Source organism: Canis lupus, chromosome 5 (assembly GCF_048164855.1).
Source record: "Canis lupus baileyi chromosome 5, mCanLup2.hap1, whole genome shotgun sequence".
NCBI classification, from domain to species: Eukaryota; Metazoa; Chordata; class Mammalia; order Carnivora; family Canidae; genus Canis; species Canis lupus.
This window is the reverse complement of record NC_132842.1, coordinates 80,072,258-80,100,027: the sequence shown is the minus strand read 5'-3', so window position 1 is coordinate 80,100,027 and position 27,770 is coordinate 80,072,258. Positions and strand designations below refer to the sequence as shown.

General features: G+C 48.6%; 1 protein-coding gene across 4 annotated transcripts; it reads right to left on the bottom strand.

The window, feature by feature from the left end:
• Positions 1 to 1,538: 1,538 nt before the first annotated feature.
• Positions 1,539 to 27,732, bottom strand: EMC1 (ER membrane protein complex subunit 1). Of its 4 annotated transcripts, none has more exons than XM_072828091.1 (23): positions 27,576 to 27,732; positions 24,403 to 24,527; positions 23,712 to 23,777; positions 23,361 to 23,454; positions 21,779 to 21,907; positions 20,688 to 20,814; positions 19,980 to 20,129; positions 19,522 to 19,689; positions 18,976 to 19,047; positions 18,557 to 18,619; positions 17,636 to 17,758; positions 16,772 to 16,868; positions 16,322 to 16,444; positions 14,499 to 14,698; positions 14,155 to 14,304; positions 13,308 to 13,469; positions 12,636 to 12,755; positions 8,993 to 9,130; positions 5,475 to 5,648; positions 4,727 to 4,937; positions 4,344 to 4,428; positions 3,103 to 3,232; positions 1,539 to 2,946 (listed from the first exon to the last, which is right to left on the bottom strand). In XM_072828091.1, the coding sequence occupies exons 1-23, from the start codon at positions 27,674 to 27,676 to the stop codon at positions 2,767 to 2,769; spliced, it is 2,988 nt and encodes a 995-aa protein (XP_072684192.1). In that variant the 5' UTR covers positions 27,677 to 27,732; the 3' UTR covers positions 1,539 to 2,766. The 4 variants fall into 4 exon arrangements, with proteins under 4 accessions (XP_072684192.1, XP_072684195.1, XP_072684194.1 ...); XM_072828094.1 differs by having other exon boundaries at positions 16,322 to 16,441; XM_072828093.1 differs by having other exon boundaries at positions 18,557 to 18,616.
• Positions 27,733 to 27,770: the final 38 nt, after the last annotated feature.

Genomic DNA, 27,770 nt, shown 5'->3' with positions numbered 1-27,770 from the left:
GGTTAGCGCCTGCCTTTGGCCCAGGGTGCGATCCTGGAGACCCGGGATCGAATCCCACATCGGGCTCTCGGTGCATGGAGCCTGCTTCTCCCTCTGCTTGTGTCTCTGCCTCTCTCTCTCTCTCTCTCTCTGTGACTATCATAAATAAATAAAAATTAAAAAAAAATGTTTAAAAAAAAAATATTGCCCAAACGAATTAAAAATTAAAAAATCAGGACATAAAAAATACTGAAGAACTTAATTCAAGTGAAACATTGCAGGGGGCTCCAAATGAACATAATTAATGAAGATGCGGTGAAGATGGCTCGAGGGAGATGCACAGAAAAAGAGGAAGACAAGAAAGCAGATCAGAGCACTGGCAGGCAACAGGGTCAAAAGCCACAGGCAGAGGCTGAGCCAAGCTAGTCAGAACCAAGTGTGGCCTTAAGACGAGAGGCAAAGGAATGATACAGGACGGACACAGGACCCTGCCATTAGCCTTAGCTCTCTCAAACACCTGCTTTGAGAGAATTTTTGGTAAAATGGTAATGATTAAAGCCAAAATACAGGGCATTTTACAGAAAGGCACACAGCTTCCCTCCACTTAGCTTGTTCTTTCGGATTCTGGCATATAAGTAGGTAAGTAAAAACTAGCATCTAGCAGATTGGGGTGCTGTGCAAACAGCAGGCAGCAAGACGTGGTAGACAGCTAATGATGCAGTTTGCACATGCTTTAGGACAGTCGAGATTCCAGCCAGGCTTTCTCAAAACCAGGGTGGGATTATTTTAACTTGTATGTATTCCCTTCTCCCAGGACACTTTATTTTTTATTTTTTATTTTTTTTAAACATTTTTTTTTAATTTTTATTTATTTATGATAGTCACACAGAGAGAGAAAGAGAGAGAGAGAGAGGCAGAGACACAGGCAGAGGGAGAAGCAGGCTCCATGCCGGGAGCCCGACGTGGGATTCGATCCCGGGTCTCCAGGATCGCGCCCTGGGCCAAAGGCAGGCGCCAAACCGCTGCGCCACCCAGGGATCCCTCCCAGGACACTTTAAACAAACTTGTGCCTTGAGTCTGGATGAAGAGATGCCTGTTTTTTCTGGAGATACTTAGATGTTCATTCACTCATTAAAATCAATTTGACAATTTTATTACTCAAGTAAAATGATTCTCATTTTTCTTCCTTCCTCTGGCATTATTAACCAGCAGCATATATAACGACAAAAAGAGTTCAAGTTTTGTTTTTAAATAACACAATTCTTGGGATGCCTGGGTGACTCAGTCAGTTAAGTGTCAGCCTTTGCCTCAGGTCATGACAGGGTCCTGGGATCAAAACCCAAGGTGGGCTCCCCTACTCAACAGGGGGTTTGCTTGTCCCTCTCCCTCTGCCCCTAACCCCGCCCTCAAATAAATAAACTCTTTAAAAGTAATAATAAATAACACAACTCCTAGATGATTAAATTGGCATGTTTCCCTACTAAAATACACAGCTTCTGGTTCCCTCTAATGCAGAAGTTGTCTCAGAGTCCCACATCACAAAAAAGGTCAGACATTCATGCCCTTCATCATCCACTTTATTCACACATCTGAGGGAACTGCTCCTCCCCACAGGCTAGAGATGGTCTCCTCTGCACATTTAATCCTCCACAGGAAAAACTCCATAATTCCTCAAGGTGCATAAAGGAAGCCTTTAGGACTTTTTCCATTTGTGGCAGAGATGTCAGCCCAGCCAATCAGCAATGCTCCCTCCACAATGTGCCAGTTTCATAACCCCGGTCCCCTCTCCCCTTTTTTAAAGCTGCAAGGGTTACAGCAGTAACGTTTAAAATCTACTCACTTTAGGAGAAATACGGTGATGCACTCATTAATTTGTATCTAAAAGTAAAAAATAAATAATAAGGTTCTTAAACAGGATACCTGTCTCTAACTAGGTCAGAAGAGGACTAGACCAGCCTGGGGATACAATGAAAGGTTAGGAGGTACCAAGAAATGGGTAGAGTCTCTCTTCCCTTGCAATCCCTTGCAGGTTCAGGCAATTCAGTAGTATTAAGGTGGCCTCGGCTCGGACACACCTTACGTGCAAAGCATGGGCAATGATCAGCAGAACAGGACACTGTGACACACCTAACTTTTGATAAACTGCACCAAGGACTGGGTGGCCCAAAATAATGAGAGACTCCAAACTAGGGGCTTCAAGTGAATTTTGACACCATATATAGATTCTTCAACTCCTGGGAGAGAATCCATGAGATGCTGGATCCATCTTTGAGCCTCAAATAAGCGTAGATCTTCTTTCTCCCCAATATACAACAGCAAAAGCACCTATGAGGTGGAGTTATCAATAAGAGTTCCCTCCTGACTCTGAAGCATGAGGCAAGGAAACAGTCAGAAGGACTTCTAGATGAGCCTGGGAAACAGAAAAGGTGAACCAAAATCATGTGAAGTGAGCTTCACAAAAGAGAACGATCTGTTGGGGGACTTAGTAAAGAAAAACCATTCGCAGATGGGCAGAGGAAGGAAACAGGGCGATGTCCTTCAGACTCTGAGGGCAAGTCTGTCGAGATGCTCTGAGATTCCCGCCTGAGAGAATGAGTTCAGCCTCCATCCACCCCTGATGCTGCAGCAGACATGTCCTGAAAGGAGTCTCCACGAGTGCCCATCTTCCCCACGACTTTGCGGAGATGAGCACCCAGCACACATCCTCCCCCGGCCCGTCACTCTGCAGCTGGAGCTTCTCGTCTGGCCCTTACTGCCCTCAGCTCTCTGGCAGTGGGTCCCGTGTCTTTACCGCCAGGCCCGATTCAGGAGTTTCACCTGTGCTAGTCTCTTAGTGATCATGGTGGCAAAGACCAGGCCAAAGAGGACACTGCTGATCAGCACATAGTCATAGTCATCCTTCAAGACATCAAACTGCTTGGATGGGTAGACTCGAGTTTGGTAAATGTCCAAACCATAGGCCACAACCTGGAAGGCAGACAGAATGAGAAATATGTAAGAGAGGTGGCCAGTGGTCTACCACAACCTCAAACTCTGGTCAGAAAGGAAATGGAATCCTCAGCTGTTTCCCCAGGGTGAAGCAAAGAGCGGCTGCCACACAGGATGGCTGTGAGTTCTACTCACCAAACAAGTGGACTCCAGGCCTGAGGGAGCTGTGTAGATACCTCGCATTCGAGAAACCGTCTGGTTGTAGTTAATGAATCGCTCTGCGTGTATCTGCACGTCTGGGGAATATGGGATTAGGTTCTCCTCTCTGTAAGACATCAGCCAGGACCAGCCTTCAGAACTGCTGCAAGGGGATCTCTTGGCTGCCCTTTCTCAGTCCTAGGAGGCTTTGAGGCCACATGTGTAGCCTCAAATTTTCCTTCAAAGTCTCCTTGCATCACGTAGTTAAAAATTTAGCAGCTTAATGTTAGAAAGGGCTACAAAAGAAAAACCTGTGTGGAGAGTGAGATCTGTACTCCTACCTTGTTCTACATCTAGTAACAGCCACCCAGTATTTCACAATAGAGGAGGAAGTCAGGGCCACTCTAAAACCCACCTGTGGAGCCTCTAGGACAATTCCCACCCCTGGTCCACGCTCCTTGGAAAACCCTGGCCTCACCCCACATGCTTGCCCAGCTTCAGCTGCCCCACTCTCCACACTGCACTCCCCCTTGCCTCCTGTGCAAAAGCAGATCTGCTCTCCCCTGACACTGCTCAGTTCCCCACACCCCTAAATGAACAGAATTCAGAACAAAAGTGAGAAAGTACCAGATAGATGATGGCTGGCAATACAAAACTGAATGCCAACGGTCACAAGCTACTGGCTTCCCCACATGACCCAGCTCCATTAGCCTCCCTAAGCCCATCTCCTCACATCCCCCACCCCCAGCAACAGCTGTAGCCAGCGTGGCCTCCTCCCTGCCTCTGGCGCACCAGCCATGGTCTCAGTGCATGGGCACAGCTCTCCCCTGCCTGGGAAGTCTGCTCTCAGACAGCCAAAGGTCGGCTTCTGACCACCTCCAGTCTTCAGTCACCTTCCCAGAGGGGCGTTTCCAGGTCACTCTCTCAAGTTACAACCCCTCGTACCACCCTCCCAACCCTCCATAGCCCTGGTCCCCTCTTAATTTTTTCTCAGTAGCCTTTACAAGTACCTAACACAGTATTATTTCCCTTGCCTATCTTATTCAGTGTCCGTCTCATCCCCTCACCAGCATGTTAAGCTAGCTCCACGAGGGCAGAGGTTTTCGTCCGATTGTTTCCTGCTACAGCCCGAGCCCCCAGCATAGCAAGGCAGCACGCAGCAGGCTGAGGACCAAACGTAACCAACAGGCCACACTCCTTAGGGTGGGGGCCTTCAGCACTACCTGCAAGCATCTCACCTGCTTTGTTCTGTTGGGATCTCGGGACGGCGGGGATCCAGCAAGGCTTTAGGAAGGGAAAGGATTGCTCCAGAAGGTAGCCCAACTGCACAGAAACAAGTAAACAGAAGTCAGTGTTCACAGTGATCCAAACCAGGACTAGTCACAAAAAATACCATTATCACAGAAATTTAAAATAGAGTTTCAAATCCAAAAAAGTGGGTCACTTACAGTGGCAAAGCTGGACTAAGGAACTCTGCCTACTGATACAAAGCCCTCCTCACTAACGTCCCCTAGTGGTCAAACAGGGTTGTGCCGGCAGCGTGCAGCGTGCCTCCAGCTCTGTCCTGGGCGTGGCACACGGAGGAAACCATCACCCCAGAGACCCTTCCCCTGTTACTCACTAAGCAGGTGCCGGCTGGTGATGCCACGCTCGGTGATGGTGGCTTCCATGGCACTGATGGAGGAGGGGAAGATATAGGACTGCTGGAGGACCTGGGGCAGCTGGGGGCGGTCCAAGGAACTGAAGGCCGTGGCATTGTACTGCTCGGTGCCCTCGTAGAGCTCTAGCGCAGTGAACTCGTTGCGCCGGGCCTTGGTATTCCAGTACTGGTACTGCAGAAAGGAGGGGTGGCATCTGGGGACTGAGCTGCCAAGTTCAGCTCAAAAGGGGTATTGCACAAGAAGGCAGGAAGGAAAGAAACCACCCAGCACCACCTTCTTGCTACCAACTTTACTAACTCTCAGGGTAGTTTTCTCTAGCTTTACCCAAAGTTTGCCATAAGACAAAGGATTCTCAAGATACTTAGGAGTTAGGGTCTGGGTACTTGTTCCAAGTCAGACCAGAGGACACTCCCCTAGCCCTACTTCACAAGTTACACAACACGGAGAGTTCAATAACCCTTCAAGGTCACACCGGCGGGACAAGGAAGGGCTGCCACCAGCCCAGAGCCATCTAGCTCCTGAGCCTAGCCAGGACCTAACCAGCACCTCAGCTGCCATCCAGGGGTCTAGATCCAACAGAAATAGAAAGCAGCACCAATTTCTGGAACAAGAGGCAGTGAAAGTATTTGAGACCCAGGGAGACCAGCCACACAGCCTTGGCTGGGTCGCATCCCTGCAACTCCCACCCGTCCACCTGCCGCTCCTTACCACCACCCAGTTCTCTGAGTGCACGATGTGGACGGGGCCCTTGGCCTTCCTCTGCACGGAGGAATGGATGATGCGCCCGGTGACACCATCCACGAGGAAGATGCCAATGAAGGTGCGCTCATGGTGTACGTCTGTGCTCTCTGTCACGACGGCCAGCAGGTTGGGGTTCAGGCTCTGGGGAGGAGGAGGGAAGAGTTCCTTCAGAGCCACAATGGCCAATCACAAGCTCTGCTGTGCTGTAAGCCCTGGGTGGAGAGGCAGACCTGGAGCCCACCTGCCCGGTGGAGGAATCGGGCTTCCTGACCACAAGAGCTTTCTATCGATGTCCGTTGTCACTGTACTCGGTGCCATGTGCCAAGTCAGGTGCTCTACCTACATCACCTCACTGAATCCCACAAACCTGGGAATGGAGCTACTGTCATCCACATGTAATAGGTAAGGAAAGGCTTCAGGTAGTTAAGCAGCTTGCTCACGCCACAGACACAGTAAATGGTTAACTAAAGATACAATCCGGTCTGCCCACTCACTGACCTAAGCCACTGCTCCGGCAATGCTAGTTCTTTGCACCAGTACCCTCCCTACCCTAAACCAATGGACGAGTCTCCATCCTCGTCTCACCTGACCTGCTAATACAAAGTGACACACATGATCACCCCTTCTCAAAATACTTTCTCCACCTGGCATCCGGGACATGTGTTCCTCGGTTTTCCTCCACCCCACTAGCCCCTCCTTCTCAGTCTGTTCTGCAGGCTCCTCATCTCCCCAGTCTCCTGGACATCATCTACACTGGCTCTCATGGTCAGGCCACTCGGGGTGCTGCCAACGGCCAAGGTCACGTACCCACGCTGCACTGTTCCGAACTCCAGGCTGACGTCTCAGTATCTCTTCTTAAATGTCCTACCTCAAACCTGACATGCCCCAAAGGGAACTCCTGTTCTGCCCGTGCCTAAAGCCTGCTCCCTGCAGGCCTCCCCAATGTGTCAGGGTGGAGATCCGGAACCTCCAACTCCTTGACTCCCTTCTTGCTCCCCAAACATCCCACCTATCAGCATATCCTACTGATTCTACCTTCAGAAGTACCTGGACTCTGGTCCCCCCCACCTCACCCCCCACCCAACCCAGGTCAAGCCACCACGTCATCTGGCTTACTGCAAGAGCAGGTCAGCCTGCTGTCCCCCAGGTCAGCCTGCTGTCTCCCTTGGTCTTCTGATCTCGACCCAGCAAGCTGAGTGAGCCCTTAACCTTAGTCACTTATGTCACATCTGTGCTCCCAACTTCCCACTGGCACTCCAACTCATTCAACATCAAGGCGAGAGTGGTGGCCATGATATGCCCCGCCACCCTCCAACCCCAGCAGCCTGAACTCTCCTCACTCACCCCATTCCAGTCATACTGCGCCCCCTGGCCGTTTCTAGAACGCTCCAGGTCCACTCCAGCCTTCCTGTCCAGAAGCCTGTTCCTCTATGTTACGCACTATCCTCCCTCCTTCGTTAAGGTGTCACTATCTCAGTGAGACCCTCCCTAACCTCCCTATTTTAAATTCCACCCCCTTCCAATCCCAGCTTCCCACTCCCCTTTTCTTGGCTTTGTTCTTCTGTAGAACTAATCATCTCTCTGATATGCTCCTGAATATATTAACAGCCTCAATTTTGTCTATTTTGTTCACTGATATATCCCCAGGGTCTAAAAGAGTACCTGACATCCCGTTAGCAAGCCCCCACTCCTACAAAAAAAGTACAGCTTCCCTTTGTGGTATTCCATCTAAACCCCCAACCACAGTCTAACCATGAGAAAAACATCAGACAAACCAAAATTGTCTACAAAACACCTGTCTAGTACTCTTCAAATCTATCAAAATCACGAAAGACTAAACAGGCTGGAGGAGACTTAGAGAAACATGGCAACTCCATGGGGCGTGCGGCCTGGGATTGGGCCTGTGGCAGAAAGGGACCTTCATGGGAAAACCAGTGAAACCCCAAGAAAGTCTGTAGTTAACAGTCTTGTACTGATGCTGGTTTCTTAGTTCAGACAGATGCACCACAGTCCCTAGGGAAAGCCAAGTAAGGTGTACATGCCAATTCAATGTACCATCTTTGCAGCTTTCCTGTAAAACTAAAACTAGGCCAAACAGAAGGAAGCTTCCTGAAAAAAACTAAAAAATTTGTGTGATGTGTACAAATCCAAAAAACCCTACTCTGACTACTATTTTTTTCAATGTAGAAGAATACAAGTACTCTAGTAAATTTTAACTCATAAAGGTAAATTTACATAATGAACACACTTTTTCTAGTACAAATCAAATGTACTTTAGAATTTATGTTATTTTGGCCTTCTGAATAAGTCAAACTGCAGCCATATGGAAGGCATCCATCAATAAAGATTTCAAATCAAGAGTGATAATAACGTTAACTACACGGCTGGCACTGTTCTAACCATGTTATATGTTGTTGTTAATCTTCAAAAACAATCATACAATGTAGGTGCTCTTAACCCCATTATATTCTTAAAAATACACATTCAGGGGCAGCCCGGGTGGCTCAGCGGTTTAGCGCCACCTTTGGCCCAGGGCATGATCCTGGAGACCTGGGATCAAGTACCATGTCGGGCTCCTTGCATGGAGCCTGCTTCTCCCTCTGCCTGTGTCTCTGCCTCTCTCTGTCTCTCATGAATAAGTAAATCTTTCTTTTTTTTTTTTTAAGATTTTATTTATTTATTCATGATAGTCACACAGAGAGAGACAGAGAGGCAGAGACACAGGCAGAGGGAAAAGCAGGCTCCATGCAGGGAGCCCGACGTGGGATTTGATCCCAGGTCTCCAGGATCGCGCCCCGGGCTAAAGGCAGGTGCCAAACTGCTGCGCCACCCAGGGGTCCCTAAATAAAATCTTAAAAAAAAAAAAAAATACACATTTAGGAAACATATGAAAATTAGCCATGACGAGCAGCTAGCGTGCGGTGGAGCCAAGTCTGTACCTGGACAGTCCAGCTGGCTTACACCCTGCAGTGCTGCCCCACGCCCAGTGAAGCAGCTTCCCCATAAGCTACCTTGGACATGCTACCCTGTTCCATCACACATCCTCCTCCAACTCAATCCATGCTCTGCAGAAGGTATAATTAATATAATTAATGACCATGCATTACAAGGACTACCTTCTCTCCCAGCAGTTTTGCAACCCACTAGCTCTGTCTCCCTTCCCTTGCCACTAACTAGTGTTGGATCATAGAGATGGAGTTTCTAATGGATTAACTAAGGCTTAACTCCAGAAAGTTCTATCAGCACTATCAATAAAAACAAGAGCTAATGTACTGGGTAGCAGCCATATGCCAGGTACTACCTTAGGCACGAGCATCTATGTGATCATCACAATGACCCTAGGAGGGGATGTTATGCTCATCTCATAGGTGATAAATTAAGGCTCAAAGGAATGAAATGACTCACTCAAGATCAAGTATCTACCAAATCCTAGAGCCAGAATCCAAACCCTTGCCCTTCCCGACCCTGGAACTACAGAACCATACCTTATAGAGCACGCTGCGGTCCCCCATCACTCGACCCTGGGAATGAACGTGCTCACTGCTGCGCTTCCCCTTCACCTTGACAATGCGCTGGACTTCTGGGGGAATAGTCAGCTCCCAACTTAGCTCAGTGGTAAGATCCTAGGGCAAGGGCAAGAAAGCCAGCACTTATAATCTGGTGGGTACACTCAGACCCATGACAGTTATATATCCCACACACCTTTATTTGGGGCCTTTGTACCAGAAGAAACAGAGATCAGAGCTCCTAGGAAAACAGCAAAAAAGGATCTAGTTTGTACAGAAGTTATGGAACTCTTAGTTTGTTGAGGCAAGATACTGAAGCTAGTAAGAAAGGAATGTTCAGTGGTATCCCACTGTTTATATGAATATGAACTATCCAAGAAAAGTTTACCACTTATTGATAATAACTACGATTCCTGTATCTGAATCCAGCAATAAATTGCTAAGCTAGCGGGGACACTGAAACATTACAGGAAGGACACCTGGGTGGCTCAGCGGTTGAGCATCTGCCTTCAGCTCAGGGCATGATCCTGGAGTCCCAGGATCAAGTCCCACACCAGGCTCCCTGCATGGAGCCTGCTCCTGCCTCTGCCTGTGTCTCTGCCTCTCTCTCTCTGTGCCTTTCATGGATAGATAAATAAATAAAATCTTTTTTTTTTTTTTTAAAGAAACAAACAAACAAAACATTACAGGAAATGCTTTCTATGGTCAAGAAAACCAATTCACAAACCTTTACAGTTAAATATATTATTTTTTTAAAGATTTATTTATTGGGATGCCTGGGTGGCTCGGCAGTTGAGAGGCTGCCTTCAGCCCAGGGCAAGATCCTGGAGTTCCAGGATCGAGTCCCACATCAGGCTCCCCGCATGGAGTCTGCTTCTCTCTCTCTGCCTCTGTCTCTGCCTCTCTCTCTCTGTGTCTGTCATGAATAAATAAATAAATCTTTTGAAAATAAAAAGATAAAGATTTATTTATTTGAGAGAGAGAGAGAGAGAGAGAGAGAGAAAGAGCGCTAGTGAGAGAGCAGGCAAGCGAGCATGAGCTGGAGGGGCAGAGGGTGAGAGAGAAAGAATCTCCAGCAGACTCCCCACTGAGCACAGAGCCCAATACGGGGCTCACTCTCACAACCATGAGATCATGATGACCTGAGCCGAAACCAGGAGTTGGACACTTAACTGAATGCATCACCCAGGCGCCCTATAGTTAAATAATTATCCATCCATACTATGTATACATGAAGCCTTGGGAGGAAGGGGAGGGGTGACTGGAAAGGGCCCTGGTGCCATGCTGCTTCCTGATCTGAGTGCCACGTACATAGTGCATTCAAGAAGCAAGCCATAACCTCATGATTTTGCATTTTCTCAATGTTCTAAAAAATGGACTTAACAAAATAATGAAAAAATACATTATGCGAAAGGAACAAATTTTACATTAAAAAATACAGGTCAATTCTGTTTCAGTAAGAAAACCTAAATATAAACCCCATATGTATTATAGTCCATATCACTGTTACTCTGTATCTGTAAAAACACAGAAAGGCCGGGGGGGAAGGGGCGCCTGGTTGGCTCAGTCAGTTAAGTGGCTGACTCTCTTGGTTTCAGCTGGGGTCATGATCTTGGGGTCCTGAAATATCCCCTGGCCCTGTGTGTTGTGCTCTGCACTCAGCAAAGGGTCTGCTTGTGGACTCTCCCTCTGCCTCTAACCCCTTCCCTACTCACACGTGCACGCTTTCTCTCTCCCCCTACTCCCTCAAATAAATAAATCTTAAAAAAAAAAAAGATGCATGGCCAACCACTTACACATGTTCCATGTGCAGGAGGCAGCTGAGTGCAGGGCTGAAGAAGTCTGTTCATGTCCTACATTTAATTTTTACAGTGAGAATATATTCATGCATTACTGAAATTTTTTTTTAATAAAAATTTTATTAAGAGCAAATTAGGCTTCCTTGATATGGGCTCCTGTGAAACCATTAGGAGTTCCTAAAGCATCCCCAGGGAGGAAGGCCCCAGTAAATGCACTTGGAGGTCAAAGACCCAAGACTGCACTTGGCTTATTTCCCACATAAGCTTTGTGTACTTTGCCCTCCCTTGGCCACTGTTTCTTCCCATTTCCTCAGGATTTCACCCATCATGACACTGGCAGACTTGCTCTCCTCTATCCATAAAGTGCATCTCTTTCAAGGTACACCTCCCCTTCTTTTAAAGATTATTTATTCATGAGAGACACAAAGAGAGAGAGAGATGCAGAGACACAAGCAGAGGGAGAAGCAGGCTCCCTGTGACGGGGAGACTCAATCCCGGATCCCAGGATCACACCTCTTGAGCTGAAGGGCAGAGGCTCAACCACTGAGCCACCCAGGGGTCCCTCAAGGTCCCCCTTTTTAACAACTTGGAAGGGGCAATGTTTTTATGCACAACGGTAAAGAATGTTTTCTGGGGAGACTATTTCCCATGCTGTTTCTGGAAAGGTCAACTGTTACAAAATGTCAAGAAAAGTCACTGCATTTTTAAGACAACAGCAGCTAAAACTTAGATGGCATTTACCATGTGCCAGGCCTTGCTTCCTGTGACTTGCACACATTAACTCCCTGTCTCCTCACAGCAAACTTAGAGTAGGTCCTCTCTCATCTTATTTTATAGATGAGAAAACAGGGCCCAAGAAGTCACGGGCCCAATGTCACAAAGTAAGTAAGTGATAGAGCTTGGCTTCACACTTGGGCAGCTGGAGCCGAGCTCTTAAGCTCTATGTTGTATTGCCTCTCAAAACGCCCCGCGGGACAGGGTGGAGGGCCTCTCGTGAGTACATGCCCAGCTAATGAGGTCAAGGCCAGCCTCCTGTGAGCTCAGGGCTGGCCCTCAGAGCCAGTGTCTATCACGGTTTGCTAGCGCTGGACTCGAGTACGCCAGCATTAGAGCAAATCAATCCCAATCCTAAAAATAAGATTCAAAGCACACGTTCTATCCAGAGTGGTCAATACTATCATCTTCATACAGAAGTACAAGCCATTACTCAAGCCCCATTCCTACCTCCCAACCTCTCCAGAACAAACAACAACATCCCTTCCCTTTGCTAAAGGAAAGGAACACAAGATAAAAACTCATGGGGGGGGGGGGGGGCAACAAAAACAAACAAAAAACAAACAAACAAACAAAAACTCATGGGGAGAGCAGGAGCAGCTGAGAGGCTCAGCCAGTTAAGCGGCCCACCCTTTATTTCAGCTCAGGTCATGGTCCCAGGATCCTGGGATCAAGCCCCACGTCGGGTTCCCTGCTCAGCAAGGAGTCTGTTCAAGTGTGCTCTCCTCCTCCCTCTCCCTCTGCCCTTCCCACCACTCACGCGCACTCTCTCTAAATTAATTGTAAAAACAAACAAACAAACAACAACAACAAAAAACACATAACTCCAAGGGGGCAGAGACTTCATCTACTGGGCACTGCTCTTTTCACAGCACCTAGAACCTTGCCTACCAGGCAGCAGCTGCTCAACATGGAAAGGACTATGAATCAGACATCAGGACTATGCTGACCCATATTTACAATAAATGAACATAATCCACTTCTGAGCCAATATCCAGGAAACACTTATACCCCTCTCCTGAAAGGTCCCCAGGAGGTGCTTTCCCTACCTTTCGAAGTCGGTATCCACACAGCCGTCCCTGTTCTGCATCCACCAAATAGAAGAAGATGGAAGGGGCGAGCTCATGTAGCTGTCTCAAGACATTCCGAGTGGCTGGGAACGCTGTGACCTTGAAGATCCCAGATAGCCCAAGGAAAGAGTTAAAGCTAAAGGATGCTCTCTGTGCACAGTTTCTCAAGATTCATCACTGTTCACCATCAAAAAGCCTTAAGAATCAAACAGTCCATCTGAAAAGAATTAAAGTCCACTGAGGGATCCTTGCGTGGTGCAGCGGTTTGGCGCCTGCCTTTGGCCCAGGGCGCGATCCTGGAGACCCAGGATCGAGTCCCACATCAGGCTCTCTGGATGGAGCCTGCCTCTCTCTCTGCCTGTGTCTCTGCCTCTCTCTCTCTGTGTGACTATCATAAATAAATAAATAATTAAAAAAAAAAAAAAGTCCACTGAACCCAAATAGGCTTAAATCTAATTTTGCTTTTGCTAAGAGCCTGAGTTTTCACAAGTGCAGAAGTGCAGAAGTGCCATCGGGTGGCGCAGAGAAGCCCTTCAGGCCCACACACGGGCTGACCGCACAGAGCTCCAGCTCTGGCCACCAGCTGCCTCAGGACCACCTTCCTCCCACCCAACCCACCAGAGGTTCTCCAGCCACTCTGAAATCTCCTACCTTATACTCGTCGTCGATCAACAGCAGCACCTTGGCATAGTCTTGATCCATGATGGGGAGAAGCAAAGACTGCAAGATGGGACGCTTCAGCACTGGGGGAGCCACCTGACTCCACTTCCCAAAGATGGGATTGAAGACATACAGAGAACTCATGCCCGTGTCCTGAAATGGGCAAGCAAACTGTCAGACCCCACCAACAGGAAAAGAATGCAAATGCTAGAGGTAAATTGTCCCTGATTGCTGGGACTTCAGCTCAACTCTGACAGATTCTCTAGACTCCTCTGTATGGATTTCCTATTTGTGCAAAATAAAGTTTCGCCTAAAGGCGAACCATCCTCAAGGCTAATGTACGTGTCAGAAGGTGAACAGTTAAACAGTCCCTGGCTCTGAAGCTAAGCAAGTACCGCACATGCTGAGGAACAAACACAATGGTCAAGTACGGATTCGGGAACCCCGGGCAGCCATTCCAACAGGGACTAACAAGCCAAGAAAGTGCCCCTTTCTAATGACACCTGAATGAATCCGCTAAAATCCAGCGAATTCCAGGAGGCAGAAACAAATAGCTTTGCATCCTGCTCTCCCTTGTCTCAAGAGAAAGCAGCTGCTCAGCTGGGAAGGAGGGCTGGCTCATCCCAGGTCTGGTGACATCACACCCCCTCCAGAGTCAACCCCCATCGGTCCTTGGTGCTTCCTCCACTTAGACAAACAGCTGGAACAAACAGAGCTCTAACTCCTGAACACTTGTCCCTAGCTCTCCCAGAATTCCAAAGGCCCAGGAGAAATTCAACTTACACAACACTAAAAAGCCACCCCCACTTTGGCTCAAACCTGAGAAGGACAGCCTCACCTTGTCCTTTACCAGGAGGGTGCACTGCGGGGGGTGGGGGAAATGGGCAGTAGTCCTCTGGACCATCAGTTTAAAGGAGGAGTCTGGCTTGACATTGGGGAGATACTGTTTCCACAGGATGGTGCCAGAACTGCTCTCAATGCCAAAAAGCTGCAAGATAAACAAATAACTGACTCACTACTAGAAAGACAAACTGAAGAACTGATTCCATCCTTGGAAATTATTTTTTTTTTTTTTTTTCCATCCTTGGAAATTAGAACCAGTGTCTACCAAAGGCTTTTTTGCTTCCCACTCACAGAACCTCAGCAGTTTTGCTACTGGGGGCTTAAAACCCTCTACCTCACCTTGCCCGAGGCTGTCACCATCACCATCATCTTCTGGAGATTAAATTCATCTCTGGCTAGGGTGTCAATGTTGATCTCATTCTTAATCTGACTGCGGGGCTTCCGAGCATCATAAAACATCTTCCAGAGGTGAGAAGTCCACGCCTGCAGCAGGATGAGCTGGGACGAGAGGCGTTTCAGGAACATCCCCAGTAAGCCGTCTGGTGTCAAGGAAAAGGTAACACAGCTGAGGCTCACCCCTTATCAGACCAGGTATTTCCAGCAAGAAGCTTTTCCTCATGGGGGATCTCTCCTGCTCCCCTGGAACACTCAAGTCATCCATACATGAAGAAGCAAGCCCAAAGGGCAGTCCTTATCTGAAGCTACTAATCTCACACTCGGGTATAGCCATGCAGGAACTTCCAAAACCTATCTTCCTGGCTCGCAGTTCTCTCACCTCCTGGAATCTTGGAAAGGGAGACCAGGAGGTCAGGAATCAGCCATGCAGGACGTGGCCATGCTGAGCATGTCTCCACCACAGCCCGTATCCAGAATGGCCAGAGGAAGGCTTCTGGGTGCCACAAGAAAGCCAGAAGAGGGGAGAATGTGGGAGCGCAGGATGCAGAGGTAAGTGTGCCGTGGACAGGAATTTCCATTACCCACTGCTCTACCCCCACCCTGTTCACTATTGAACCTACACCCAACAGACCTACTTGCCACCAACTTCCCTGGGCAATCGTTCACCCCTGACCCTGTCAATGAGGGTGCCACCCTCAAGTCTTCCCCACAGGGTAAGTGTGGCCACCAGAGCAAGGTAGCATGAGTAAAGAGATGGTCTCTGGCGTCTGGCAGCCTGGATTAAAATCCTAGCTCTACTACTCACTAGCTGGGTGACCTGGGAAATGTACATAACTTCTGGCCTCTGGTTCCTCATCTGTAAACTTGTATATAGTCCGAAGACCACATGACCTACACACAGGACTTCATGCCATGCAGGGTCCCCAGTGAGTGCTCACTAAAGAGTGGTGCCCTTGCGTATGCTACTTTCCAGCAACCTCAGCTCAAGGAAGTGAGAGGCAAACAGGACAAGTCACAGGAACAGCAGTCCATGCACACACAGTTATGTACCTCATTGATGCAGGTCAGGAAAAACAAAGAATTAACCAAAAGCTAGCCACGTGGGCAGGCAATGAGCAACAAGGCAGCAGGAAGCAGATTTTACCTTGAATTGCTGGATCCGGGCAGCAGAAATAAATAGTAAAGTCAAATTAATCCTCGGCTCAAGAGAACCCACAATGCCTACCAAGGTGCCTGGCCCAGAGTAGGCCCTCAGTAACTACGGCTGCAGAGTGAGGGATGGGAGGGAGAGGCGGGAGGCAGGACTGACCAGAGTGGAATGAACCAAGTCCATTCTGGGGCCTGGGACTGGCCAGCAGCAGAGGACACTGCCAATTACCACAACAACCCCATCAACCCAGTTACACCTCTCCAGAAAGAGGTGGCTGGTGCCTGGGGGACAAAGTATGATACAGTGCCTGGCAGATCTGAGGTACTGAGACAATGGTAGTTACTACTCTACTAAGTTAAGACTCTTTCCTCAGGATCTTCCCATAGAAGGGTTTCCAAGTGGCTCCTTTCAGAGAGAAGAACCGTTACCTAAACCACGTGGCCATGTACGCACTGGAATCTGGTCGCAGAGCTAGTTCCACACACACTGGCAAAATGACTGCACCCAGAAAGCCGGAGATGCCGTGAGCCAGCCATCTCCTGTCGTCTAACTACCAGACTCATTCTTGGAGCAGCCCCTCCAACCACTATGCTGTCCCAGAGTCCCCCGTGCATACCTGCCTTCTTGCCAAATTCTCCTTCCAGCTCAGCCTGCGCACCAGTCAGGGGCAGATCCACCATCTCCAGGCATACCACCTCCGCCAGCGACTCCTCCCGGCCCCACAGCACCACCTTCCCTGCTACAGAAACCCTGGTTAAGAAACCCAAGCCTGCCTCCCTCATAGCCCAAAGGCTCTTCTATGTGGCTCAGGGATTCCAGCAGCTCTCATGTCAGGCAGAGAAGCAGCCACAGCAGGGGGCGGCATTTAACAGTCCAAGGGAAGTTCCAGATCCCACCCTGGAATGCTAAGGGATTATTCAAAAACAGATGACATATGGCTCTAAAAAATATTCAGGCCACACTCCCCTGGAATCTTTCCCAGAAACCAGTCCACGGCCCCAAAAATATAGTCTGACTAGAAATCTGGGCAGGCCTTAAAAAAACAGGCTGGATGAGGTCTGCTCACCCAGCTGCTGCAGGAAGAGGAGCAGGTGATCCTCTGTCTGTACCAAGGCCCGGTAGCCCACAGAGTCGTCCTTCTTCAAGAACACCTGGATGTAGAGCTGTAAGCAAAGTCCCAACCACTGCAGTCAGCCACAACCCAAATGTCTCTGAGCACCAGACCCCCAGATTCAAGGTATCAGAAGTTGTTAAAGGCTCAGCACACGAAGTTATTCATCATGTAAGCAACATGGCTTACTGCCTAGACCTCAATGAGATAACAAGAACTTGTCAGAGCCAGCACAGTGCCACTAGGCTGCAGCCCAGACCTCAGAGGAGGAACCGGACTGCCTCTCAGGCACTGTGTCATTCCATATGCTCCAATCACTCCCCACAAAGTGAGCAGAAGGCCAAGATCAGAGCTTCCATTTTGGAGATGGGGAAGCCACAGCCCAGGGAAGCTGAAGAACACCCTAATTGTGCATGGAGGCCATATAAGACGATGACCAAAAGTGCAGGCTGGGGCACTGGTGACAACTTACTAGCCCCGTGACTCTGGACAGGGTCCTGGATCTCACAAGGCACAAGTTTAATTTTAAAATGAGGGCAGTAGTAAGCACTTCGCAAGACTGGTGAGAAAGCTAAATCAATTAGTGTATCAGTAAGTAGCTCAGCACAGTGCCTGGCACGCTCACCACTTTGCACAAATGATACCTGCCTCTACTACTAATCGTGAGGACTTCTGACAAGTCAGCTGTTCAGAGGAACTGAACTCATGTCCAGAGAGCCCAAACACAGGACCCAAGAATTGTGACCTGGCCCTGAGGGAAGGGACACCCACTCTCGGAAGCCCACGGGCCAGAGCCCAAAGACAAAGCCTTTGACTCACCCGCTCTGGCCGAGTGCCGTTCTGTTCCAAACTGAAGGTGATGGAGGTGTCGAGCAACCGCCGACCTGTCTCCACTAAGTAGAGATTAATGGTGTAGGTCTGGTTGAAGCAAGTCAATGAGTCCTATGGGTACAGACAGCACGGGTCAACTAGAGAGATCCCCTAAAGCCAAGTCCCACAAAAGTAGTTCAGGAATTGGGGTTAACTACCCTAATGAAGGGCCACGTCAAGAAAGAAATGCAAAGAAAAACAAAAGGAAAAAAGAAAGGCAGAAATAAGGTATCTGAGTAAGCAAACAGGACCACTGTACTTATGTCAGAAGGAAGTCACTACAGAGCAGCTGACCTCCCCTACAGAGGTAAGACCCCAGCAAGGAAATCACAAAGCTCTTCAGAAGAGCTCAGGAGAGGGGGGCCTGGGTGGCTCAGTCAGTCAAGCATCTGCCTTCGGCTCAGGTCATGATCCCAGGGTCCCGGGACTGAGCCCTGCAACGGGCTCCCCGCTCAGAGCCTGCTTCTCACTCTCCCTCTGCCTGCCACTCTGCCTGCTGGTGCTCTCTCCATCAAATAAATATCTTCCAAATAAAGAAAGAAAAAAAGAAAGGAATTCAGGAGCTGGAAGACACAGCAGAAAGTGTCCCACCCAGGGTCCTGTGTCCTGCTGCAGCACAACTGCACAGATCACCACTCAGCAATACCAGCCAGGGCCCCAGAGGACATGCGCAAACAGAGCGAGAAGAAAAAGTGCTTGAGAGCAGACTCTAGGGATCCTACATCCAATTTCCCAACTACAAAGGATCCAGACAAACATGATTCATAGACTGCAGCAAACGCCATCTGAGGCTGAAAGCTCTGGGAGACCCGCTCCAGCCTTCCTGGACCCTGTTATCCAGGGTCCATAGTGCCCAATGCCACACCGTACCTGGGGACTGGGCTTTTCCGCAAAGCTCCCCAGTGACCCATCTTCAGAACTGCTAGGCTTCTGCTAGGGAAAAGAAAAGGATGGAAGAGAAAACTTAGCCACGGGGTCACTCCCCAGTCCCTGAAATTAAGCCGTCTTTTCCGTGTCATCTCAGAACCCAGGAGAAGACGTCACTCCTCACTACTGCTTACAAGTCTACATAGCTTAACAGCTGCGGATGAAAGTAGGGTTGCAATATTAGGTTCCTGTTCCTGAGGACAAGGGGGTGTGCTGAAAGCACTATAGAGCAACTGAAAACTTACTTCTCAACAGCTTCCTGCCCCCTGGGTTCAAACTGCCCCGACTTTTAGTTCTCAAGGCTCCCGATAGACATAAGGAAGGAACACCCTCCAGTGCTGACCGTTACTCTCGACACTCACCACTTCGCTGCGACAGGTCACCACTGCAGCCACCGTCTTCTCTCCAGTGGTGGCAAAGCTCACCAGCGCAGCCTGGGAATAAAGCAGTGTCAGTTCCTAAATGGGGCCTATACCAGCCAGCGGCCTTACAAAGGAGCATCTCCCTAGGGAGGTCCCTTGGCCTTGGAGCTGAAAGTGCTCCTGACTTTGGAGCATGGCAACCAGGATACTTGAGAACAGAGGGAGGCCCCTGGTGCCTCCACAGCTGAAAACAGGCCCTTCCCCTACTACAACACAGGTAGAGGCCAACCCTAAGTCTCATGCTTTTCTTGGTATCTATAGGGAAGCTTGAATTACTCCCACTCTCCTATGGACTCAGGGGAAGATCCTTTGTTAATTCTCAGAAGAAAAAGTGTTCCATTTCTGCTCTAATGCTAACCCCTCTCACACCACACACAGAGATGTCTGGATCCAGAGCAAACATCTACAGATTCACAAGCAGGACTTACTAGTATCATGGCTTGGCTAGATCCTCCTGAATCCTAGCCCCATACAGCCTGAACTTACCTGTGGGAAGTTTTTGAGCAGACTCAGGGCTCCGTGACGGTAGTGCAGCAGAGCATAGTGGCTTGGGGACAACTGCAGGAAGAACTGGGCCCGAGAAGGATCCACTGGGTTGGGCTGTGTGGGAAGGACCCGGGGTTGGAATCCACTTGCAAATTCTAAATCCAGAGACTGAAAGGCAAGAAGAAAGAGGATTAGGGCTAAAAGCAGGCAAGTCACTGATCCACCGATCAATCCCAGGCCTCTACCTGGGCCAAGTCATATGGTTCTAGAAGAGTGGCCATTCAAGTTCCCTAAAGAGAAGAGTGGCCTACCTATTTCCCTTTACATGAGTTCAGCCAGAGGCCTGACTTTCTTCCAACTGCCAAGGCTCAGGAAGCAAGCAGTGTCAGTGGAAGAAAGACTTTCCTAAGCAGCAAAGGCAAGGCCTCAGGCCAGGGAGCAGCAGCACTATCTCTCACCTGCAGTGGTATCTGCCTCAACTCCCACTCTGTCTCCAGGGCCAAGGTCTGGAGGGACCGTGAGCTTGGGTCAGGGCACACCAGGACAGCCTCATCCACCACACCACAGGCTCCAGTAAGACTCTGAAGCCAGGGGGTTGACACCCTGACCTACAAAAAAGATAGCAGAACGTTTGTGAGAATTTCTACATTTTCCTCTCTGTTCATCAGCAAGGTCACCACCAGGGCCTAAGCTTGAGGGTTCTCTTCATGGCTGGTTCCAAAGGACTTCTTCCCATCCCTCCCAACTTCTCAAGAGCTCCAAAGATGGAAAAATCAGAATTTTTTTTTTTAAGATTTTCTTTTCACTGGAAAAATATACTAGGTCATTTTTAAGACCTGACACTTCAAATAAGCATTTCTCTACTGTACTTATCATATGTGGTTCTCTATCACTACTTCCACAGTATTACCTTCTAAGAAACTCACAGTGAAAACACCTACATAATTTTCCAGCCCTCCCAGGAAAGCACCATGCATGAAATGTGAGGGCTTTAAACCAACACCTGATGAGGAGAAAGCAGCCTCCAACTGAACAGAATCAGGGACCATGAATGGCTTTTGCATCTGCCCAGCCAAGTTCCCTGGACCCCAATGCAAAGAAGGGCTCCATATATTCCCCTCCACAATCAATAAGGCTCCTCAAGCCAGATGCCTGGCCATCCATACCTGCTGAACAATCTCTCCATCTTCCACATTAAACTTGACAATGTTCACGTGGCTGAAGGGAACAACTCCAAGGGCCCACACCACCCCAGAACCGTAGGAATACATCATCTGGTAATGGATGCTGTCACTAAGGGAAGAAAAAGCAAGGAGCAACAGCTTCAGCGGCAGGACAGGCCCACTCCCAGGTCCTCTAAAATCAGCCAGGTCCCTGCCCACAGATCACAAATTAGCAGTCCCTAAGGAGGTTTTGTTTGGTTTGGTTCTTTTAAAACAGCCATCAGGCTCCCTGCATGGAGCCTGCTTCTGCCTCTGTGTCTCTCATGAATAAATAAATAAAATCTTTAAAAACTAAAAGTAAATAAGTAAAACAGCCATCAACATTTAAAACTAAAAAAAAAAAAAAAAAAAAAATTTAGAACTGACTTTACATGTAAAAACCAGACTCCTGGCTCTTAAAAAGTAGAAGCATCGCTAGGCAATTCCTATAGGGCGTCAATGAGCTGAGTAAGGCTGCCCCCCGGAGGTAAGTCAGACACACTGCAGCTGCCAGCAATTCCTACTGGGCCTGCTTTGCTCCCAGGTGCCAGGCATTTGGCCACATGCAAATTTGAGTTTTATGCCCTGAAAATAGCCACAGGTCTAAGCAAATCTTTTCCTTTCTTTCCTCCCTCCTGATCCTTCAGAGCTTTAATGCTTTCCATGACTAGGACCTCTGGTAACCATCTCAAACCTTGCTCAGTTCTTCCCTTGAGCTCTTCTTCAGTTGTTCTGATTCATAACATGAATGAAAGGCTCAGTCCGACTTGAATTAGAAATCAAAAAGCCCAGAGTGCTATGACCATAATTGAATAAGCCACTCCCCTTGCTGGACTGTCTCTGGTGCCCAGTTTGAGAATCTTCCACTCACTGCAAAGAAATGCCAGAAGTAGCACGGCCTCTGAGTGCAGGCTTCTATCTACTGAGCCCAACACAAGACACATGAGGCCAACACAAGTGGAGCCTGAGTCAGAATAAATGTTACAACCCTCAGAAACAGGAGCTTGTGGAGAGCAGAACGAGGCAGCCACCACCTGGTGGGAAGGTGGCCTTACCTTTCGGGGAGGTGTTCCACCCACTTCAGGTGTCCGCTGGAGAGATGATGCAGGGCAAGAGTGGTCTTCTTCAGGACCGCAATGTACCTCACTGATTCCTGCAGACCCACCAGCCCAAGTGCCTGGAAACTGAGCACAGGTGCAGGAGTGAGCACTGCCAGCACCTCCAGGGTCTCAGATGAGAGGAGATAATCTGAAACACTACCACTGTAGCTTAGTAGGTAAGAAAATAGGCCTTGGGGTCAAATGCATCAGGATCCTAATATGGGCTCTGCTTCTGGTTAGCTGACTTGGGAGGCTGCGCTTTCAAGCACTTGGCTGTACTGCTTCCCTGAAGCCCTGTGAACCTCCTCAGTCTTGTTACCTCCTTCCCCTAGGAATTCCCAGCAAGTAGATCATCCCTCTACCATGGCATCTGTCACCCCGTACTGAGATTACAGGCTATGTGCTTGCCTCCCCACCGCTGACAATGTGTTTCTTTATTTTTTTTTTTTAATTTTTATTTATTTATGATAGTTACAGAGAGAGAGAGAGAGAGAGAGAGGCAGAGACACAGGCAGAGGGAGAAGCAGGCTCCATGCACTGGGAGCCCGATGTGGGATTCGATCCCGGGTCTCCAGGATCGCGCCCTGGGCCAAAGGCAGGCGCTAAACCGCTGCGCCACCCAGGGATCCCTGACAATGTGTTTCTTGACAACAGAAATCTTCTCGAGTCACATGTGCATTCCCACTGCCTGGGGGTGCGCCAAATATTAATCAGATAAATTATTATCAGAAGAGATATACACTAATGCAAATGACCCCAAAATTGAAACAATCCCAGGAAAGATGTAACAGTTGCCCAAGCTATTCTCTCAATATAAAATTAAAACATTGAAAGATTTATATTACATTCCTATATCTAGGACGTCAGAGTTCTCATATCACAGTAAGGTTAGGAGCAGCATTCAAGTGCAAGGATAAACACTGCACCTAGCACAGAGCTCTGCATCCAATCGGTGCTCAAGAAACACTGGCAGAGTAACCACATGTTCCATGACCTCAGATCATTAAGACACAGGGTGTTTGATGTTATTTGGTTCTTCAGTGGCCTGTGAGGAAAAAGTCAAAAGACCCTAAATTGCTGTCCATGCAGACCTGTGTTTCAGCAAAACCTCAAACCACGGCTACCTGAAATATAGCTTCCAGGGACGCCTGGGTGGCTCAGTGGTTGAGCGTCTGCCTTCGGCTCAGGGTGAATTCCCAGAGCCCTGGGATCAAGTCCCACATTGGACTCCCACAGAGAGCCTGCTTTTCCCTCTGCCTATGTCTCTGCCTCTCTCTGTCTCATGAATAAATAAATAAAATCTTTAAAAATAAAAAAATTTTGGGATGCCTGCGTGGCTCAGTGGTGGAGCATTTGCCTTCAGCTCAGGGTGTGATCCCAGGATCCTGGGACCGAGTCCCACATCAGGCTCTCCACAAGGAGCCTGCTTCTCCCTCTGCCTGTTTCTGACTCTATCATGAATAAATATATATAATATTTTAAAAAATAAAAAAATAATTTAAGTTAAAAAAAAAAAATAGAGCTTCTTGCCCTCTACCTGCCACTGTCCAAGGTAATCTCCCAGTTCAGACCCCCAATGTTAGTCTCCCAGGAACGCATGATCCGGCCTCCATTGGACACAGTGATTGCATCTGGAAGAGAAAAAATTCATGGTGAAGTCATCTCCCCAACTGGTACTCTGTTGGGGTATCAGACTATCCTCTGATGGGCTGTGAGCAGAGGCCACACCTCTGATGTATGGATGCAAATAGAAGTTATTTATGATACCTGTCCCTTACCTTTTGGGAACACTCCTTTTTTTCACTAGCAGACCCTGTATGAAGGAAGGAACTGAGGAATGGGGAGATGGACCAACACCACGAGAGAGACCAGGCAGGACTGTGCTTACCCTGTCCGTAGAGCAGCATAGCATCCACTGCCCCTTCTGCTGTGCCCTTGTCAACATGGCGCCACACTGAGAGACACGAGAGTCAGACATTACCATTAACTAGAGAGAGGCGTGCAAAAAGGTAGCAGAGAACCAAAGAGGTCTTTGCACCTTGGTTACTTCATTTTATTTCAAGGGAGAGGAGGATTACACTTAACTGACAATGATCCCCTCACACTCACTGGGTACTGAGGGGAGGAAGGTTTGAGAGGAGCCAGTCCTGTCCCAATCTGAAGTCTCCTCACTTCCCACCCCCCCCCAACCACCCTAAACATACAAATGCATGACAAAATAACAGGATCTTTAAGATGCACAAGAAAAATAGTGATTGTAAATTATATCACCATGATTTTAGTGCCTAAAAAACATCCATAAAAGTAGCAAGAGAAAATGGATTTTTTGAAACAGTATCTTAAGAACTCTTAGAACTCAGGCTAAGGGGATAAACTAAAAAGTCGTTATAGGGAAACAGTTAATATTCAAAGCTAACACAACTGAAAAAAAGAATCAGAATCCAGTAAGAGATGCATCTTTCGGCCAATCTGTCCCTAACCTGGGAAGCAACCAGGAAGGCTACACAGGCCATGGGCCATCCTGGATTCATGAGGCTCAGCCACTCCACCCCAAGCTACGGCCCACACTGGTCACTCACAGATCTCCCCAGTCCGAGAATTTAATGCTGCAATCACATTCTTCTCTGTAGCCACAACCAACTTCTTGGATCCAGGGGAAAACTCCAAGGAGGCAAACTTGAGTTTCCCGACATACTGCTGTCTCCTGAGGAAGTGAGGACAAGAAGTGTGAAGGCCAAAATCATCACTGCGCAAAAAGTGTTTTGTGAAGAGACCACTGCACCAACACGTGAGGTGGTCACCATCATGGGTATCTTAGGACGTGTGAAGAATGTCTGTTAATGAGGAAATCTGATCAAAAGCAAGATTTCTAGGCAATGTAGTCAGAAACCAAGAGAACCAGAAGAGAGAATAGACCCTCATAGATAAGAAGTACAACTCTTCTTTAAAAAAAAAAAACAAAAAAAAAAGATTTTATTTATTTATTCATAGAGACAGAAAGAGAGAGAGAGAGGCAGAGACACAGGAGAGGGAGAAGCAGGCTCCATGCAGGAGCCTGACATGGGACTCGATCCCGGGTCTCTAGGATCATGCCCTGGACTGAAGGCGGCGCCAACCACTGAACCACCCGGGCTGCCCCCAACTCTTACTTCTAAATGCAAGCACATATTGATCTCAAGGGCCACCCAAAAGAACACCAGGTCTAAATCTCCTACAGGAACAAACATCAGTCCTCTCTGTATTCATTAACGGGACCAGACACTCCTATTACACGAGGGAAGAGACACAAAGTCTGTGTCCACAAGCATACAATCCAACTGGCCCTTCTATTCTGACTCCTGGAGAAAAAAAATCATGCGAATTTTCCAACAAAACTCCACAAACTGGGTCAGGCTTCTGTTCTCTTCAGCCTTTTCGAGCCCACCCGATGTTCAGGATCCATTTGACTCATTACTCACGCTTTCCTTGGAATATTTCCCATCCTTTTCAACACCCCTCTCAAGCATAAAGGGAATATAATTAGCTTTGCATGGCACACTACCAAGTACACGGGAGGTACTTGCACATTGCTGCTACAGGAAAAGTACTCTCATCCCTGGCAAACTAAACACACATGGCATTTACACTAAATTTCTCTTATGTTGTTTGGTCTAAGAAAAAAAAAAAAGGAAGCAACTCAGCAGATAGTAAAGAAACAGGCTTATATGACATAACAGTTTCTACCTGTATTTTCATGTACTTAATTCTCTCTATATCCATTGAACGCTCTATGAAATACATAGAACAAATGTTATTACTCTCATTTTACAGATAAGTAAACTAAGGTCTGTTGGGGTCAACTAACTATAGTCAGAAATAGAACACAAAACTAAGACTTTCTGATTCTAATTACCATGCTCTCTTTTAAAATACTGTTATCTGGGGCACCCGGGTGGCTCAGTCAGTCATGACCCAGGCTCATGAGCCTCAAGAGACCCACGTCAGGTTCCCTGCTCAGTGGGGAGCCTGCTTCTCCTTTTGCCTCTGCCTGCCACTCCTCCTGCTTATGCACGTGCTGTCAAATAAATAAAATCTTTAAAAATAAATAAGTAAAATAAAATATCGTTATCTTTTATCTGGACTGTAAAAGTAATGCCTGCTCAGGGATGGCTCCATCAATTAAGCATCCAACTCTTGATTTCAGCTCAGGTCATGATCTCAGGGTCACGAGATCCAGCCCTGTGTCATCTGAGCATGAAGCCTGCTTACAATTCTTTCTCCCTCTCCCTTTGCCCTTCCTTCGTGTATGCTCTTTCTCTGCGGGGTGGGGGACAAACTAAAGCAATGTCTGCTCATGATAGAAAATACGAAAAATACATAAAAGCATTTCTTAAAAATTTAAAATGTCTAACATACCACCACCATAAACTCTTCAGTGTTTTAGGGTACTTCCTTCTGTTTATGTATCTGTAATGACATGTTTGTACTATTCTGCTAAATTAGAACCATACTACATACACGTACAGGCTGTACATGCGCAATATATACATTGTATTGTGAGCATTTGTCCACATCATTAAAAATATGACTTAGGTTGAATTTATTTATATTTTTTAGATTTTATTTACTTATTCGTGAGACAGAGAGAGACAGAGAGAGAGAGAAGGAGGCAGAGACACAGGCAGAGGGAGAAACAGCCTCCATGCAGGGAGCCCGACGCAGGACTCGATCCCAGGACTCCAGGATCATGCCCTGGGTCAAAGGCAGGCGCTGAACCGCTGAGCCACCTGGGGATCCCCGACTGAGTGCTTTCTTACCTCTCCATCTACAGCACCCAAAACAACTGCTGACCTCTACAGACACACACACACACACACAAAAAAAAACATGAATCAATGTATCTGATACAGAAAACACTTCACAGAGGAGGAGCTACCTGAGCTGGGCTCTGAAGAATTAACTGTTTCCTGAATAGTCCTGATAATAGGTAATACTTAATTGTACTCCACGCGCCAGACATTGTGCTAACTTAACGATCTCATTCATTCTCACCCCTACTGTAGGTAATGATGAACTATTAATAAGATCATTTTACAGGGACTCCCGGGCGGCTCAGCGGTTTAGCACCTGCGTTCGGCCCAGGGCGTGACCCCGGAGACCCAGGATCGAGTCCCACGTCGGGCTCCTTGCACGGAGCCTGCTTCTCCCTCTGCCTGTGTCTCTGCCTCTCTCTGTGTGTCTCTTATGAATAAGTAAAAAGAAAAGAAAGCAAGCAAGCTGGCACCTCCCAGCTGATGGGAGACGTGCTGGGCCCGTCCTGAGCCCGGGGCCGGGTGGGGCTGAATGACCGGAGAAGGGGCTCGGTTTAGGACCCGCAGGGAGACCCGAGCCCCTGCTCACGCACCCGAGATGCCAAGTCGAGGAAAAGCGAGAGTCCACTGTGGGGCCACGGGCCCCGCCGCCCGGTAGACCCGAGCCTGACCCGCACGGAAACCGGGCCTCCGGCCAGAACCCCAAGCCCGCCTCAATGCCGGGCCCGCGGAGACGGGCTGAGAAGCGGCCCTGACGCTGCTTCGTCCAACGCTCTCCTGCGGCCGTCTCCCGCCTCTTTCAGCTCTCGAACGCGGAGACCCACATTTTCATTTCGCACCGGGCCCCCCGGAGGTGCTGCGGCCGGTCCCGCTGCCCGCGACCCGTCCTCCCCGTAGCAGGCGCGAGGCTGGCGCTGAGAAAACAGCCGCACAGCTCCCGAACGTGACCCACACGCACGCACCAGTCGAACTTGCCCACTTGGTCTTCGTAGACCGCGGCCGCAAGGACAAGCAGGGCGGCCCAGAGCCAGTAGCGGAGACCGGCCGCCGCCGCCGCCGCCATGATGAGAGCCGGGCGCCCCGCCCCCGCCCGGCATGCACCGCGCCGCAGGCTCCGCCCCCGCGGAGCTAGGACCCCCGGCGCGCGGGAAGTCGCC

Excerpts from the sequence above, each read along its gene's own strand:
- EMC1 (XM_072828091.1), bottom strand. The coding sequence starts at position 27,676 with ATGGCGGCGGCGGCGGCGGCCGGTCTCCGCTACTGGCTCTGGGCCGCC. Across the intron at positions 20,130-20,687 it reads ATGGAGAGATTGTTCAGCAG|GTCAGGGTGTCAACCCCCTG; the intron begins GTATGGATGGCC and ends TCTTTTTTGTAG. Across the intron at positions 4,429-4,726 it reads CACCAGCCGGCACCTGCTTA|TTGGGCTACCTTCTGGAGCA; the intron begins GTGAGTAACAGG and ends GTTTCTGTGCAG.